Here is a 15,474-nt window from a genome sequence, read left to right on the forward strand (position 1 = left end):
TTGGGGGTGGGTGGGTGGTAAATTGATATAAAAGGCTGAAAGTATGGCAATCATGTTAACAGTACAGAATTTGGTAAAACTTAAAGACAGACCATGTGCCTGCTGAGCCTACATAGCTCTAAAGGAGGTGGTTAGAAACAATTAGAATATTAGTGTGTGTTGACTGCCTTTGACAAAGTATTAAAAGAAAGAGTTTAGGGAAATAATTGGCCAATTTATAAACAGAAATGGGGGAAAAAGGGGGGGGGGAGAAATTTGGGTCATCTAAGGACTGACAAAGTTCCTTACTTTTAGAAACTAAAGAGAAAGAGATAAGATTAAGATCTTAAGCACTTAAGGCCCAATAATTCTTTCCAACTGAATTTTACCTCGAGGCAAAATTGAGATTAGAGATACCTTTTTACCCAAGATTACTGTTCCAGATAACTGCAACTTTCTTGCCATGAAGTTGAGAGAGAAAGGCATGGAGGGGCAAGGAAGCAAAGAAATAAGACAAATTTGAGAACTATGTCTAGAAAAGAACTTTGGGGAGAGGAGATAATATTCCAGAACTCCTTTTACAAGGCCAGCAATGCCCTGGTACCAAAGCCAGACAAGGACACTACAAGAAAAGAAAGCTACAGGTCAATATTCCTAATGAACATAGATGCAAAACTTCTCAACAAAATAGTAGCAAACCAAATTCAATAGCACATTAAAAGAATCATATACCACAATCAAGTGGGATTTAGATATTAATGAAAGAAATTGAAGAAAACACAAAAAAATGGAAAGATATCCTATATAGGGTTCATAGATTGAGAGTTAATATTGTTAAAATGTGCATACTACCCAAAGCTATCTATAGGTTTAATGAAATCCCTATCAAGATTTCAATGACATTTTTTACAGAAATAAAAAAACAATCCTAAAATTTGTATGGAACTACAAAAGACCCAAAATAGCCAAAGCAATCCTGACAAAGGAGAACTGAGCTTGATGCAACACAACTTTCTGATTTCAAACTATATTACAAAGCTAAAGTAATCAGAACAGTATGGTACTGGCATAAAACCAGCAAGTCCACTTTTGGGTGTAAAAAGCTAGGAAGATTCCAAGACAAGCGGAATAGGAAAACTAAGACAGATAGTTAAATATCAGTTTGCAGCCCTCTAGAAAATCTAGATGACAAGCATTTTGCAGCCATCTAGTAAATCCTATCTTTTCTAAACCAATCAGCTGCAAACTAATGTTTAACTGTCTTAGTTTCCCTAATCTGCTTGTCCTGGAATTTTCCCAGCTTCTTACTATTCTATAACATATCCAAAGAAAATTAAATCACTATCTTCAAGAGATATTTACAGCCCTATGTTCACTGCAGCATTATTTACAATAGCCAAGAAATGCAAACAACTTTAAAAAAGTGTCTATCAACAGATGAATGTATAAAGAAAATGTGGTATTATATATACATATAATGGAATATTATTCAGCCATAAAAGAAGGAAATTCTGTGACAACATGGATGAACCTTGAGGGCATTATGCTAAGTGAAATAAATCAGAAAAAACCAATACTGTATAATTTCACTTATATATGAAATCTAAAAAATACAAACTCACAAAAACAGAGAGCAGATTGGTGGTCGTCAGAGGTCAGGGTTGGTTGAGGGGGAATGGGTGAAGGTAGTCAAAGGGTACAAACTTCCATTTATAAGTTTTGGGGATTGTAATGCAAATAATCAATGCAGGGGAGGTTCGCACTAGATCCGGACAGTCTGAAGGAAAACTGTGGAGCTGAAGGAGGATGAGACATGACTTTATTCTGCTGCGGCCAGCCAAGAGACAAACCGCACTCTTGTTCCTGGTGGCGGCCAGCTGAGCATACACAGGGGACAAACCGCACCTCTGAAAGTCCCTGGCCAGTCTTATACGACCCAGAACAATAGTGGCCCCCAACCAAAGATGGGTCAGACGTTATTAGTCAGCTAACATGGCATCTGTTATGACTATGCTGTATCATGTGTACATAACTGGGGCCTTCGCAGGGAGAAGGTGGCAAGAAAACCTAAGTGTTTTCACTTTCCCCACAGGGAGGTAATGTACAGTATGGTGACTATAGTTAACAATCATTGTATATTTGAAAGTTGCTAAGAGAGATCTTATAAATTCTTACCACAAAAAATTATAACTTTGTGAGGTGATTGATGTGCTAACTAACCTTATTATGGTGATCATTTCACACTATATACATATATCAAATCATTATGTGGTATACCTTAAACTTACACAATGTTATATGTCAATTATATCCTAATAAAGATGGAAATTTTAAAAAATACTATAAATGGAATAATATATATATATTTTTTGTCTGGCTTTTTTCACTCAGCATAATTATTTTTGGATTCATCCATGTTTTTGCATCTACTAATTGCTCATTTCTTTTTATTGCTGAGTAGTATTCTACCACACAATTTGTTCACTAATTTAGTTTTTATTGGACATTTGGGTTGTTTCTAGCTTTTGACTATTACAAACAAGCAGCATTAAACATCTGTGTACAAGACTTTGCATATGTTATAGGTTAGTAAGAAGCTAGAAAAATTCCAGCACAAGCACAATAGGGAAACTAAGACAGTTAAACAGCAGTTTGAAGCCACCTAGTAAATCCTATCGTCCCTTAAACTAAGGACATTTAAGAGTAAATGGTTTATACTTCTCCTCCCCAACCAGAGAGTAAATAGCTTAAATTACTCTACTCAGGGAGACAGATAACAGAAATCTAATTAATGCCATTTGATAACCACACCCAAGGACAGACAAATTAAGAGAATAAATCTCACTTTGGTACGTCAGCATAAAGCTGATGAATAGTCTACTGACCCTCCCCTAAGACTTCCCCTAAACACCTAGCCCTTAAAACCCATGAAATCCAAGGTACCAGTGCTCTCTCCCTCCAGGAAGCATGCCCATGCCAATCCGTTTCCCCTCTCCTTCCCCCACAGGCATGTATCTCCTAAATTCCAAGGGACCCCACAAGACATGCAACCAGGGGAGCAATGGGCAGGGGCAGCTTGTCCTGGGCTTACCCTGAACTTATCTCCAAGGCCCCCTTTTTTCTGACTTCCCAGTGATCCAAGGGGCCCAGCCTAGGTTCTCCTGTTGCTGCTTCTATGCCCTTCCTTGTTACTCTATTTGTTCATCCTTACCCTCCTCTCATGCTTCTGATTTCCTGCTAGTCCACTGAAAAATATGAGTAAAAGAGTAGTTTGTTCCTTTGGTTGGTTTTGTTTCCCCAATAGGCCACTGCCTTGCCTGGGAGGATGGCATCATGAGTTCTGTGTGGGTAGGCAGTATGTGCTGTTCTACAGGTTTCACCCTGGATTACACAAGGAGCTTGCAGGCAAGCTTGAGCCCTCAAATTTAAAATAAAGTGTTTTTTATTCTTAAGTGATGATACCCATATTAGAAGATAGCACTTTGTTTGTTTGGGACTGGAAGACGAATACATTTCTTATTGCTATATGTATGTGATAGGATGGTACAGAGGGCCTACTGTTGCCCATATTGTTTTGTGGGCAATTTTAAAATTAACTATCCTGATTATTAGCGCACATTCCACTCCTGCTCTCCATATCTGCTGACTCTAGCATGGAGCTACTCTTGAACTCTACCAAGAAGAATGTACTTCCACTGAAACTTTCACTATCTGGTTTCTCTATTAGTATAATCTATTTTCTGCCTTCCAAAAACTCATCAACATTTCAGGTCTGCTGATGGTTCCTTATCCTCTGACATGGCGGTTAGGTATTTATTTCCTGCTTGTACTTCTTTACAGTCATTTCATTAGGCTTCAACAGGAAATCTCAATGTCTGTCTTAAACTGGATGCCCCAAAGTGAACAGAGTACCCCAGATAATATTCCATACTTTCTGAGGGAAACAGTGCATGACCTCAAATATAGGAATTCACAGCAACTACTCTACCAGCTTAACTGCTCCTGGCATTTACACCACCTCTCTGCTGCCTCCACCTTGTGAGAGGCTGAGCAGATCCCTTTATACTCCTGCTCTAATCTACACTGGTGTTCTCTAGTTCTGTTACTCAGCTATCATCGTAGGGCTTTCTTTCACTGCTCCCATGTTTCCTAGCTTCCGTATCTACTTTCTTGAGTCACTCTCTTGTTTTGCTTAATTATACACTAGGAGCTTCCTAAGAGAGGATACATGATGAGTAAAATTTTTATTAAGTTTGCACATAGGGAAATTTCTTTACATTAGCATTTTGTTGATAGTTTCACTGGATTTAGAATTATAGGCTGCAAATAATTTTCTGGCAGATTTTGAGGGCATTGATATTTCTGTTGTTGCAGGTGAGAAGGCCAATGCTATCTGATTCCTGATCCTTATATATGACCTTTTATTTCTTCCTGGAAGCTTTTAGAATCTTTTTAATTTTTTAAAAAGAGAACTTTCTTTAAAAAAAAATACGTTTTTATTGATTTTTAGAAAGAGGAAGGGAGAGGGATAGAGAGATAGAAACATCGATGAGAGAGAAACATCATCAATCAGCTGCCTCCTATACGCCCCCTACTGGGGATCGAGCCTGCAACCTGGGCATCCCAGTGACCTTTTGGTTCCTAGGTTGACACTCAACTGCTTAGCCACACTGGCCGGGCTTCTTTTTAATTTTTATGTTCTTCACATGTGGTCAATCTGCCATGTTAAACAGGGCTTGTCATGTGTTTTAATTTTGTCTCCCCAGGGAGACAGCAAGTATAGCAGAAATAGTATAGACCCTGAAAAGTTATGCCTAGATAGATAGATGTGACAATTAAATAAAATCATGTATGTAAAGTATCTGGTACATATTGATCCTCCAAAAATGAACACTTGAGGCCTGGACCCAGGTCTTATACATCTTTATGATTCTCACTCACCACATCTGGCATGTATTGGCTACATAACAGATTCTTAGTAAATATTACTTGATGACTTGATGAGTCATAGACCTGTCTTTGCCATTATTTTTCTGTGGAATTTTATTTATGATATTTATCTTTACTGTGTCTCAATTTGCTTGCTTACTGTTCATGGATATAGCAAGGCTGCAGTTAGTGAGTAATGTGAAAATATTCTAAAAAGTTAAAATCCCTCTACAGATGTCAAGTATTATTACTACCCTTAAGATAGATAAACAAGTAGTTGAACCTTCCTATGTATATGACAGACATCCTGTTTTGAAGACAGGCCTAGGCTAAATGACCTAGCTTAATGTGTAATGATATATGTTCTTAATATTATCGAAGGCATATTTGCCTATGTTGCCTTTCTAAATTCTCAACTGTGACTGTCTCCCTCATTAAGAAACCAGGAAATGTCACTTCATTTCAGCTGTGGAAAGCTATGCAAACAACAGTAGAAAGAGAAAGACTGGATATGCGTTTTTGGCCTCAAAGCTGAATAAACTTTCCTCATTTTCTAAAACCCATTTACTAAATCCAAAGGAGTTAGAAAAAGAAACGTGATTCTTCCCATAATAAATAATGGAGAACAGGCAGTTTATAATCCAGATATTTATGAGAAATATACAGAAAGAAAAGGCATTTTTTAATTTTTACATTCTAAGCAATAGAGTAAAACTAAAAGAGATATTAATTGTAATTCTCTTACAGTAATTGTACTGTAATTAAGTATAGGCAGTGCTGGAACTGCTCCGTTATGCAAAGAAGTTGTATAAATGAAGAAATTAATGTCTATATCTAACAACAATAAAGAACCTATATATGATAGCATGGGAATAAAGTAACTGATTAGTCTTCAATTTAAACTTCTATTATCAGGCTGATTATTTTCTACTGTAGTGCTTTTCTTTTTTTTTCTTTCCTTTTAAAAGGATGTTTTATTTTTATTATTTATTTATTTATTTAAATCCTCACCCAAGGATATTTTTTCCATTGCTTTTAGAGAGAGTGAAAGGAGGAGACAGAGAGAGAAACATCGATTGGCTGCCTCCTGCATGAACCCTGACCAGGACCAGGGATCGAGACTGCAACCGAGGTACGTGCCCTTGGCCAGAATCAAACCTAGGACCTTCAGTCTGCAGGCCGATGTTCTAACCACTGAGCCAAACCTTAGTTAGGGCTGTGGTGCTTTTCAAATTTAATTTCTTAGCAGCAGAATCTTCTATTTTCTAACTGAAATCTTACAAAACAGATAAATGTGAAGCTTCTCTTTTTGAAGCAAGAACTTCAGAATGAGGAAGCCAGAACAAAATTCAGTTGATCGCCTCTCTTCTCCCTGCAGCAGCCCTTAGATTCCTCTAAGGAAACACAGTTTGAAAATCATCAGTTCAAGTAAGGTATTCTATTAGCCAAGTAAGGTTTCATTAAAGTGGTCATGAGCAAAACTGGTTGTGAAAAAATAAAAACACATCTTAATTTCTAAAACAGGGTACTTGATCCACCTTAAACAAATCATGACTATCATCCACAATAGAGTATACACTAGAGAATTCCTTATCACTTGGATCTGTTCTTTTCTGCTTCCAACATTAGTATGTGGGGTCCTAAAGACTGCTTGAGACTTTCAAACAACTAAATTCCAAGTTGGAAATACCAGCTACTCCCGCGGAAGGGAAGTATGTCTATTCATAAAGAAATAGAAAAAAGTGTTTAACTTACCCAGAGCACAAGGACATTCATGAGATGGTCCATATGTGTCCGTTTAAAGGAGGACTTTCCACTGTTCTGCATTAATTTGGTGTCTGGCCCTAAGTGAAACAGGGAGACATCAGCTCTTAGAATTATTGAATATACTCAGAGGCTTGAAATTGGGTTGGAATGTACCTTTATGATCACCTAATCAAACCTCTTTCCAGTATTAGGATAAAGCCCTGGAAAAGGATTCATAGTTGGAGCCAATAATTCAAAGAATAGAAAATTTGTATCTAAGAATAATTCCAACTACCTCTGCAAAATGTAGCAATGATAACCCCTCTAATTGCGGCACCTTAGATGTGTAGTCTTTCACAGATGAGCTAAATCAGAATAGGAGTCGCAAGTTTCTCTCCCATTACCACTGGGTTAATTATCTTAGAAAAGGGATTTTCTGATAGAGGGTTTTTTTTTAGGAAACCCACTGATGGACGAGGTTCTATTTAAAGTTTCTAATTGGGAAAGGGAGAAAAGAAACAGCAATGGCAGTGAATTCTTCTGAGGTGGAAGCTGGGGATCTGAGACTTCTCTGGGGCTGAGAGACAGAGAGTCCACATTTCTTCATGACAGGGCAGATAGTAAGTAGAGGTAAAAAGCTTTTAATGACCACAGGCACTAGAGTTGAAAATCACTGACCAGAGAGATATGGCTGCAGAGAAAATAAGAGGTTTAGAAGATAGTGTAAGTAGCAATTTCTCTGGCCTTTTACCATCTGATTATTATTCTTACATGTACTCTAATGAAGGAATTTCATCAATGTTTACATATGAGGGAGCTGGAACTTCCCTGGTATGTGGACAAACTCTGAGAATGTGGTGCATAAGCTATGCCATTCTTTCCTCTTAAGTATTCCTTAAAGGGTCTGAACTAATGAGAAGTTTGGCTGAGAGACTGAAAGCTACAAGGCACAGTATCTTGTTGATAGAAAGACTGCCCCTACCCCAGCTTTCAAGAGGAATGTGGCCTGGCCGGACGTGGCTCAGCAGTTGAGCATCAACCTAGGATCCAGGCAATCGGGGTTTGATTCCCACACAGGGCACAAGCCCGGGTTGCAGGCTAGGCAGCCAATCAATGACTCTCTCATCATTGATGTTTCTATCTTTCTCTATCCCCCTCCTTTCCTCTCTCTCTGAAATCAATAAAGACATATTAAAAAGAAAGAAAGAAAAAAAAGGACAGGTAGGTAACCCATCCTTAATTACAAAAAAAAAAAAAAGAGGAATGTGGAGATTACAGTACACATAATGTAGCAGGAAGAGTAATTCATTTCTGCACTGCCTCCCTTGAGACGCTCTTAGGTGGCATCAGTTCTCCTCTGTCCTGAGCTTCTCAAAGCCCCCAGAGAGATTTTTCACTACCATGAAACCAACCAAGAGTCAGAGGGAAACCTTAACTAGATTTGTGCTGGTTGGCAACCTCCTCACTGCAACCTCACTGCTTTGGGGAGAAAATACTTTGCTGAAAAATGAGCTTTTTATGTGTGGCAATGTGTGTGTGGAGCTGCTTAAGTACAGTGAAAAAAATAAGTCTACTTCAAATCTTTTGAGTTTGGGACTAGGCAACTTAGAAGCTGTCACTTATAGGTCAAGAATCAATGAAGAAAGTTTCACCAAGGCCTCCCTGGATGCTTAAGCATCTCTCTAGGGCAGGGGTGGGGAATGTCCAGCCTACAGGCCATAATCATTTGTTCTGGCCCTGCCAAGGCAACCGCAGGAGGGACTCAAAATTCAATAAATCTAGGAGCTTTTTTCATAGCTATTTTTAAGTTGATAATTTTGTATGGCCCTCAAATGACGTTATAAATATCCAAATGGCCCTTGGCATCAAAAAGTTTCCCTATCCCTGCTCTAGGGTTTGGATTCCATTATTTTCCACATAAGTGAGGCATCTAGGATCCTCAGGTCTAGGAGAAAATTCTCTAGAAGGGGGACTCTGAGTTGAGTAGAATTCACTGTAGCAAATTTTCCTCGATTCTATCTTCAGAATCCCCGTCTTCCTATGGTTGTTGTCAGCAATGCCCACTGTTCCCAAGGCATAGGGTAGCAGAGAAGGTTCCTCCATTTTCCTGAACCACATCATAACCCAAGAAAATCCCTCACTAAGTATAAGGGACTATGGTTCTAAGTGACATTTCAAGAGAGGCCACTGCTAATGATTCACATGTGCCTTTTCTCTGGCACAAACCCTTCACATTATAGTTTGTATTCTCCATAATGAGCACTGTATTTACTCCCTCTTCATGAGTGTCGTCCACATATACACTCTCCCCTTTCACAGGCCAATCCTATGTGTACTTCTATATGTATTCATTCTCTTGGGTCCAGATATGATTGGAAAGACTCATGAATGCCCTGTGGTTTGGAACACAAAGCCTTCTTCTAACAAGGGCAGAGTTGATATGTTGGCAGCTAATCATTGCTTGGAAAAAAAAGTCATTGTTTTCCTAAAAAAAAGGTTTTTTTTCTTAAGTCATCCATCCATCCATCCATCCATCCATCCATCCATCCACCCACCCACCTCCCTTTCTATCTGTCTCAAAGCAATAGTGTTCTGGTATATATCTGAGTACCATATCTATACCCTGAAACCTAAGTACCCATAGCTTGGCCATGAATTGAATCCAGCAGGCTGGGGGTCTAACTGTGGCTCCAGGGAGACGTACCAGTATAAATCACTAAGCCATAGCACCAATCTGTATTCCTGATGATGCATCCTCGGAGCAGCAGCTTGTCATGGTCCAGGATGTAGTTTTTTCCCTTATAAGTCAGCATTCCTGTGAATTTGCCCAACTTGTTATTGGGAGATTCACACCTCACTTCTCCTGGAAAAAAAAATGAAGGAGTAAGAGTGCTGGCTCTGCAATTTTAGGCTTTTCCTAACAGGATAGAAGGAGGCTTAATATAAAAGAGGAAAGAACACCCTCTTTCAAAATCTATACCCAGATGCTGCCCATTTCTCACCAACTCGCTTTAGAAAGGCAGACCATTGTTTCTGGGCATCAGAGAAGAGTAATTCTGTTTGTGATGTGGGTTATCCAGAGAGAGTCATGGATGAGAAAAACTCATATGATAACTTACCACTATCAGTACTGCTAGATCATATGAGCTCTGAATCTGAAAAAATTAAACTACTAAACTTAAAGCAAACCTAGTATTTTTTTCAAAATAAAAATAATTTGATTTTTTCCTGATTAGTAAAGCAAAATATGCCCTTTGTAAATATGTATAAAATATTAAAAGAAGTAAAAATCACCCATTGCCTAGAGATAAGTGCTATTAACCTTTTGAAGTAAATCCTTCCAATTTTTTCTATACATGTACACATAAACATATATATTGTAATATTTTCTCCACTTACTAATATGTTGTATTTTTTCAATGTCAATAAATATCAACTTGAATATTGTTTTTAAAAAGCTATATAGAATTCATTGAATATACCATACTGTAGTTAACCAGTCCTCTACTGATAAAAATTTGGGTGGGCAAACCTACATGCTAACTTACCATCAAAGGCAGAAAGCAGCTTCAAGTTGTTTTCCATTTCACTGGTAACCTGGATGGCCTGCTTCACTTTCAGGTTGGTTTCACTAGAGTAAAGGACACAGTTACCAGTATGCAGGGTACATATACAACAACAGTACAGGTCTAGTTTCTCCTACTTCTTCATGGAGTTTTAGAAAATAGATGTTGCCAACAGAACTTGGGCAACTGGTTTGAGCCATAAGAGTTACTCCCACTATTCTCTCTCAAGGACAGTGTCGAGGTGGGATGGTTCTAAAAGGAAGCTAATGTAAGCACACTATCTCCCTTCTCTCACTGCAACACACCACCATTCTTTTAACCAATCTATGAGATCTTGCTGAACAGATGCTCTAGAGAAGCTGAAGAGATACCACAAAACAATATGGAAGAGGCACCTCCTCTCTTCAAGAATAAGGAGCATGTCCTGATAAAAACCTGCACACACCTTCAAGTAAACATACCCGTCACTTCATAAATATTTAAAGGACTCATGAGGGGATCTCAATTAACCATTTGAGGATACAGGAATGCACAGAGACAGAAGCAAAAATAGAAGCCACATTTCAAAAAGCTTGTGGGCACCAGGAGGAGTGGTTGTAAGGCTGCAGATCCATACAAAACTCTACAGGACAAGCTCTCTGAAGATGGCTTCTATCATCCTAAGACCTTAGCTTTTGCATGCTAATCAATTTCTACCTTAAATCCTTTATAGAACATGGTGTTTTATCAGTAAATAGTTACCTCCAAACTCATTTCCACCCCCCCTGGAAACTTTGAAACTCTCTTCTGAAATTTTACAGTTCTGTTAACCTCTTTACTGTCACTCAACATTATTAAACAGACAGACAGCGTGTCTCCAGTTTAGAGATGGAGAATATAGAGTTTATTTGCCTAGATTCTATACCCAGTGAATGCTCAATTATTGCTGTCAAGAGCTTAGCCTTAGACTTGAGGTCCCAAGAGTCTGGCCTCCTATCTTCTCATAGCTGGATATTTCTAGCCTCTTTGGTACTTCCACCTGAGAATAAAATTCATTCTTAGCATCATGTTCTCCTTCAGTGAAAAATCACTCTAAACTGGCTCAATCACCTTAATGAGCCATTGGGAGGGAACACTTACCCATCCAGTTCTGCTGTTTCTATATATGTCATACTGTAGGGCTCACTGCTAGAGAGTAATAGTATATCAGCCTGTGGTCAGAAAAGTCAGAAAAGATAAGGAAAGCAGGAAGGCAGACTTTTAACATTACAGTGTGACAAGAGCAGTTACCTCAGGAACAGATAGATGTTCATCCTAAGAATTGATAGACATTTGGTTTACTTTCTTTGTCTAGGCCCCATCATGGCTACCGTACACCCCTCTCCCAAAACTAGCCTCACATTACCTGTAGCTATAGTGAGAGATGGACAAGAACAACTTTCTTATCACAGAAACTGTTGATTTCTGGATTCAAAGTGAGGCAGATGAAAGTCACCAAAAGCAGTGGTAGTAGAAGTGCTAAAAGGGTTCCATTGTACCCACTCAAGCCACAAGAGAAAAAGCCACAGCCCAAAGAGGTACTCACCGTGACAGGCTGATTATTTTCTAATTTTATTATATTTCCCACTTGGATATTCATCCATTTTTTGTTCTCCATCCTGTAAAAGAATAACCCTTGAATGCCTGTTCTGAGAATTCCCCCAAAGTTCTGTTTTGACAATCAAGGGGAAAAGAAGCTGAGATGAAGTCAAGGATCCGAGGAGAACCAAACCAGTTTGTGATGCATCATTGCCACAGTCAAGAATGGGGCCCATTCTATTTTTAAAAATTCCAGGGTTATATGTATTTAAATCTTATTACAAATTCAATTTTCTTTGAACATTATAATATAAACATATGTCCTTGTTACAAAATCACTATTTATATATCCTTAAACCTCTTTCCTTTGGTTTCAAGTATCATCTCTATGCAGATAAATCTCAATACATTTATTTTGTTTCTAATTTTCAAATCAGGGTGATAATAGGGTAGTAGCTATAAGCTTTGGAGAAAAATATCTGAGTGTTTTATTATGTCTTGATTTGACATTCACTTTTGTTAGTCCTCTGGCATTCTGTATGCCATGATTTTTTACCAGCAGAACATGACACTACAACACTCTGACTTCTCCTAGAGATTTAAAAGCTTATGTAAAAGCTTACATACATAAGTTTTTAAATGTATGTTTTTTAAAACAAAACTTTTAAATGTTGTATCATGTATATTTATATTATGTTTGTATTATGTATTGTTATATATGCTTTTAAAACAAAAATTTATATTTTGTTACATAAGGAGTTGTTAAACTATTACTATTTTGTTCCTGGACATTATAACAATCATGTGTCCCAGATTTAGGAGAGTGGAAGATTTTCCCTCCCAATTTAAAATATTCAATCCTGAAAAAGCTGCTTGGATGGTAAATGTCTGCCTGAGAAAGATGTCCTCTGCTGCATGGGGGAATGACTCAGCACAGGAATCCAGATGACTGCCCTCTGAGCTCTATCCCCCAAGCCAGCATCCATAAATTCTCCTCACACAGCTCTGGTCCACTCTGCCCTCCCTCCGCTGGAGCCCAAGAATGGAGCCACAATTCAGTGATTGGTGTTGTTATAAAAAGAGGAGAGACACAAACAGACATAGAAAAGAAGGAGATGTAAAAATGGCGGCAGAGATTAGAGTGAAACATCTACAAGCCAAGAACAACTAAGGAGTGATCGTAAATGCCAAAAGGTTTCTACAAAATATTATGGAAAACATGACTGTGTACCTGAGGGGACCAGGGACCTAATTTCAAGACTGTTGTAGCATGATCTAGCCAATGGCCAATGCTGGGAGAAATATCTGAACATCCTAGGATCACAGCAAATTCATCAAAAGCAAGTAGCCAAAAGAAGCAAAAGAATCTTGAGAATCTTACAGGTGGAAAACCCCTTTGGCCAGGACTTCTGTATAATCTGGCAAGAACAAGCTACTGACATTAATGTTACTATTGACTAACTAACTGCCTTCATTTTTTTTTTTAAACTGAGCTGGAGCCAGGGTATGAGGGTGGAGGGTAGTTTAGCCTGCCCATTCAGAAAGCTCCAACTCAATAAACACAGCATTCTGAAGTGAAAGTGGCCACAAGAATCATACCAATTTTACTGGCTTTCTAATCCTGAGGCAAGGTTAAACTACAGCACCTGCACAGTCTGTGCCATGCAAGGCATCCTTGTATATGATAAACATGGGTCCAGTTGTAGGAAAAGTGACCATTTTGCCTTGACTTGACCAGTTAAAAAGCTGAACAATAACCTTCCAAGTACTCAAGTGTGTGTGTAACTTATTTGGTGGCCAAGCCCGATAAAGCTGTTGGAATTAATATATGTGATTCTTTCTTCTAAACATTAAAGATTTTGTATAGGAAAAAAAATAAATAAATAAAATATTCAATCCTGCTGTGTCACATAGTACATTTTTAATTTCTAAGCATTGCATTCTAACTTTTGGTTAGAAAATTTGGTCATATAGCTAGAAAAGGCATTGCTTTGACTCCAGAGGAGATCATTCACATTATATTTTCTGTTTTGTGTGAATGATACCTCCTGTAGTTCTGTAACACTCTGGTACTTTTCCTAATACAAATACTTAGAAATGCTAGATAAAATAAAGCCAACATTCTTTCAAAAGCAAGGCTATATTTAACACAAAATGAGGAGCCAGGAAAAAAGACAAGACTGAAATCCAGAACAGAAGCATGTTCTGAAGCTGTTCTTGCCCTGAGTGGGGCAGGGGATTGCCAGTCTTCATATTAACTTGAGTTTTACTTTAGCCCACCAAAGGGACAAAAGATTAAGCCTTAGGATCTTGAGAGGCAGTGAGTTGGAACTAAGAACCCCTCATAAGACCAGGATTCTGGAAAAGCCAACACCATTAGGAAAAATGTGGTCTAAAAAAAAAAAAATCAACTCACTGGTAAGAAAGTTTGTCTATCTTACCCTGGAGGGCTGGGGGTCAGGGAGTGGAGGACTCCCCTGGGAATTTGTAACCTCATGAAGTATAGGAGTAGGTGATACACATGAGTTACCTGGCAGAGCAAACACAAAACTCCTCAAGAGGGATACAATCTGAACTCAGGCCACTTAGAATTCCCATAAAGAAAGTTCCACTAAAGATGTGCTTTAACCAAAATTATTGAGAAATGAAAATGACAGAAATCACAACTTGCAAAACTGACAAACTTTTTCAGTAGCGGCTCTGCTCAGACCTATGTGTCCTAGGAGGAGAAAGCTACTTTCTGGAATATAAACTGTTTCAACAAGCCTCACCTCCTGTTCAATTAATCAGACAGTCACTGGGTTACAAAGTCTAATCAGGTCCCTGCTTGTGAACTCCCACTATAAAACCACTCTATGACAAGTTCTTCTCCAATAATCTTCCAAAATCCAAATGCTCAAGTTACTTGGGGAGCTCATTTGAAGAAATTCATTTGATCAGTAACTCCCTAGCCTTGGAAATTTCTAAAACATTTACTTTTGTCTTTTCTATTTCTATTTCTTTCTTTTCTTTTTAATCACAACTGACTTTTTTGGTGGTACTTAAGAGAGGCTTCAACAGATCAAAACACTTGAGGAAATAATACACCTTGGGTAAGGATCAGCAACCACAATAAATAAAAGGATTAGATATCCAAGAACTTCATGTAATAGAATTATATGATTAAAACTATAGCTATTGGGGTGTTCCATAAGGCCACCATGAAAAAAGACTGGACCTCAATCATGAACTCCTTCAGGTTTGTACTTCTTTGCAATCATGCTTCTACACACACTGGTCACTTTTCCTCTCAAACAATCTCTACTTGCTGAATTCTTCTAAGGCCTAGCGCAAACATCACCTCCTCCAGAAAGTCTTCCTTGATTCCATTAACCAGCTATGATTCATTTTTATTAATTCTTACAATAATTTGTGTACCTTTTACAATAGTCTTCATATTTTGCTTTATATAGGAATTATGCCTGTTTCTCTCCTTTCCTGCCAAAGATGAATTGCTCAAATTTTGCAGCACCCCACCGAATATAAACATTGACCTAACACTTTAATAGCTATGACCAACCGCCATAGTAATGGAGTCAATGCCAATACTTTCTTTAGATTGTTAACAAAAAGATGGTCTGACCAGGCTATAGAAGAATAGCTAATGAGCCATGTTAGAATGGCCAATAAGCCATGTTAGAATCCATTGCTGTTCTAA

The 15,474-nt window shown here is 38.2% G+C and overlaps 1 protein-coding gene across 1 annotated transcript in view; it reads right to left on the minus strand.

Annotated features, from left to right (window-relative positions):
• Positions 1–264: 264 nt before the first annotated feature.
• Positions 265–15,474, minus strand: part of LOC308564069 (phospholipid-transporting ATPase FetA-like) — a gene marked incomplete at its 3' end in the record, with an annotated part of 36,890 nt that continues 21,680 nt past the window's right edge. The window contains exons 9-14 of the mRNA XM_081151775.1: positions 11,785–11,857; positions 11,340–11,410; positions 10,203–10,285; positions 9,359–9,517; positions 6,664–6,752; positions 265–297 (exon numbers count right to left, since the gene is read on the minus strand). Coding sequence (XP_081007901.1) covers positions 265–297; positions 6,664–6,752; positions 9,359–9,517; positions 10,203–10,285; positions 11,340–11,410; positions 11,785–11,857 — 508 coding nt within the window. The remainder of the gene's footprint in view (positions 298–6,663; positions 6,753–9,358; positions 9,518–10,202; positions 10,286–11,339; positions 11,411–11,784; positions 11,858–15,474) is intronic.

The sequence above is a fragment of the Miniopterus schreibersii genome (genome assembly GCF_964146895.1).
Source record: "Miniopterus schreibersii genome assembly, chromosome: 11".
Classification (NCBI taxonomy): domain Eukaryota; kingdom Metazoa; phylum Chordata; class Mammalia; order Chiroptera; family Miniopteridae; genus Miniopterus; species Miniopterus schreibersii.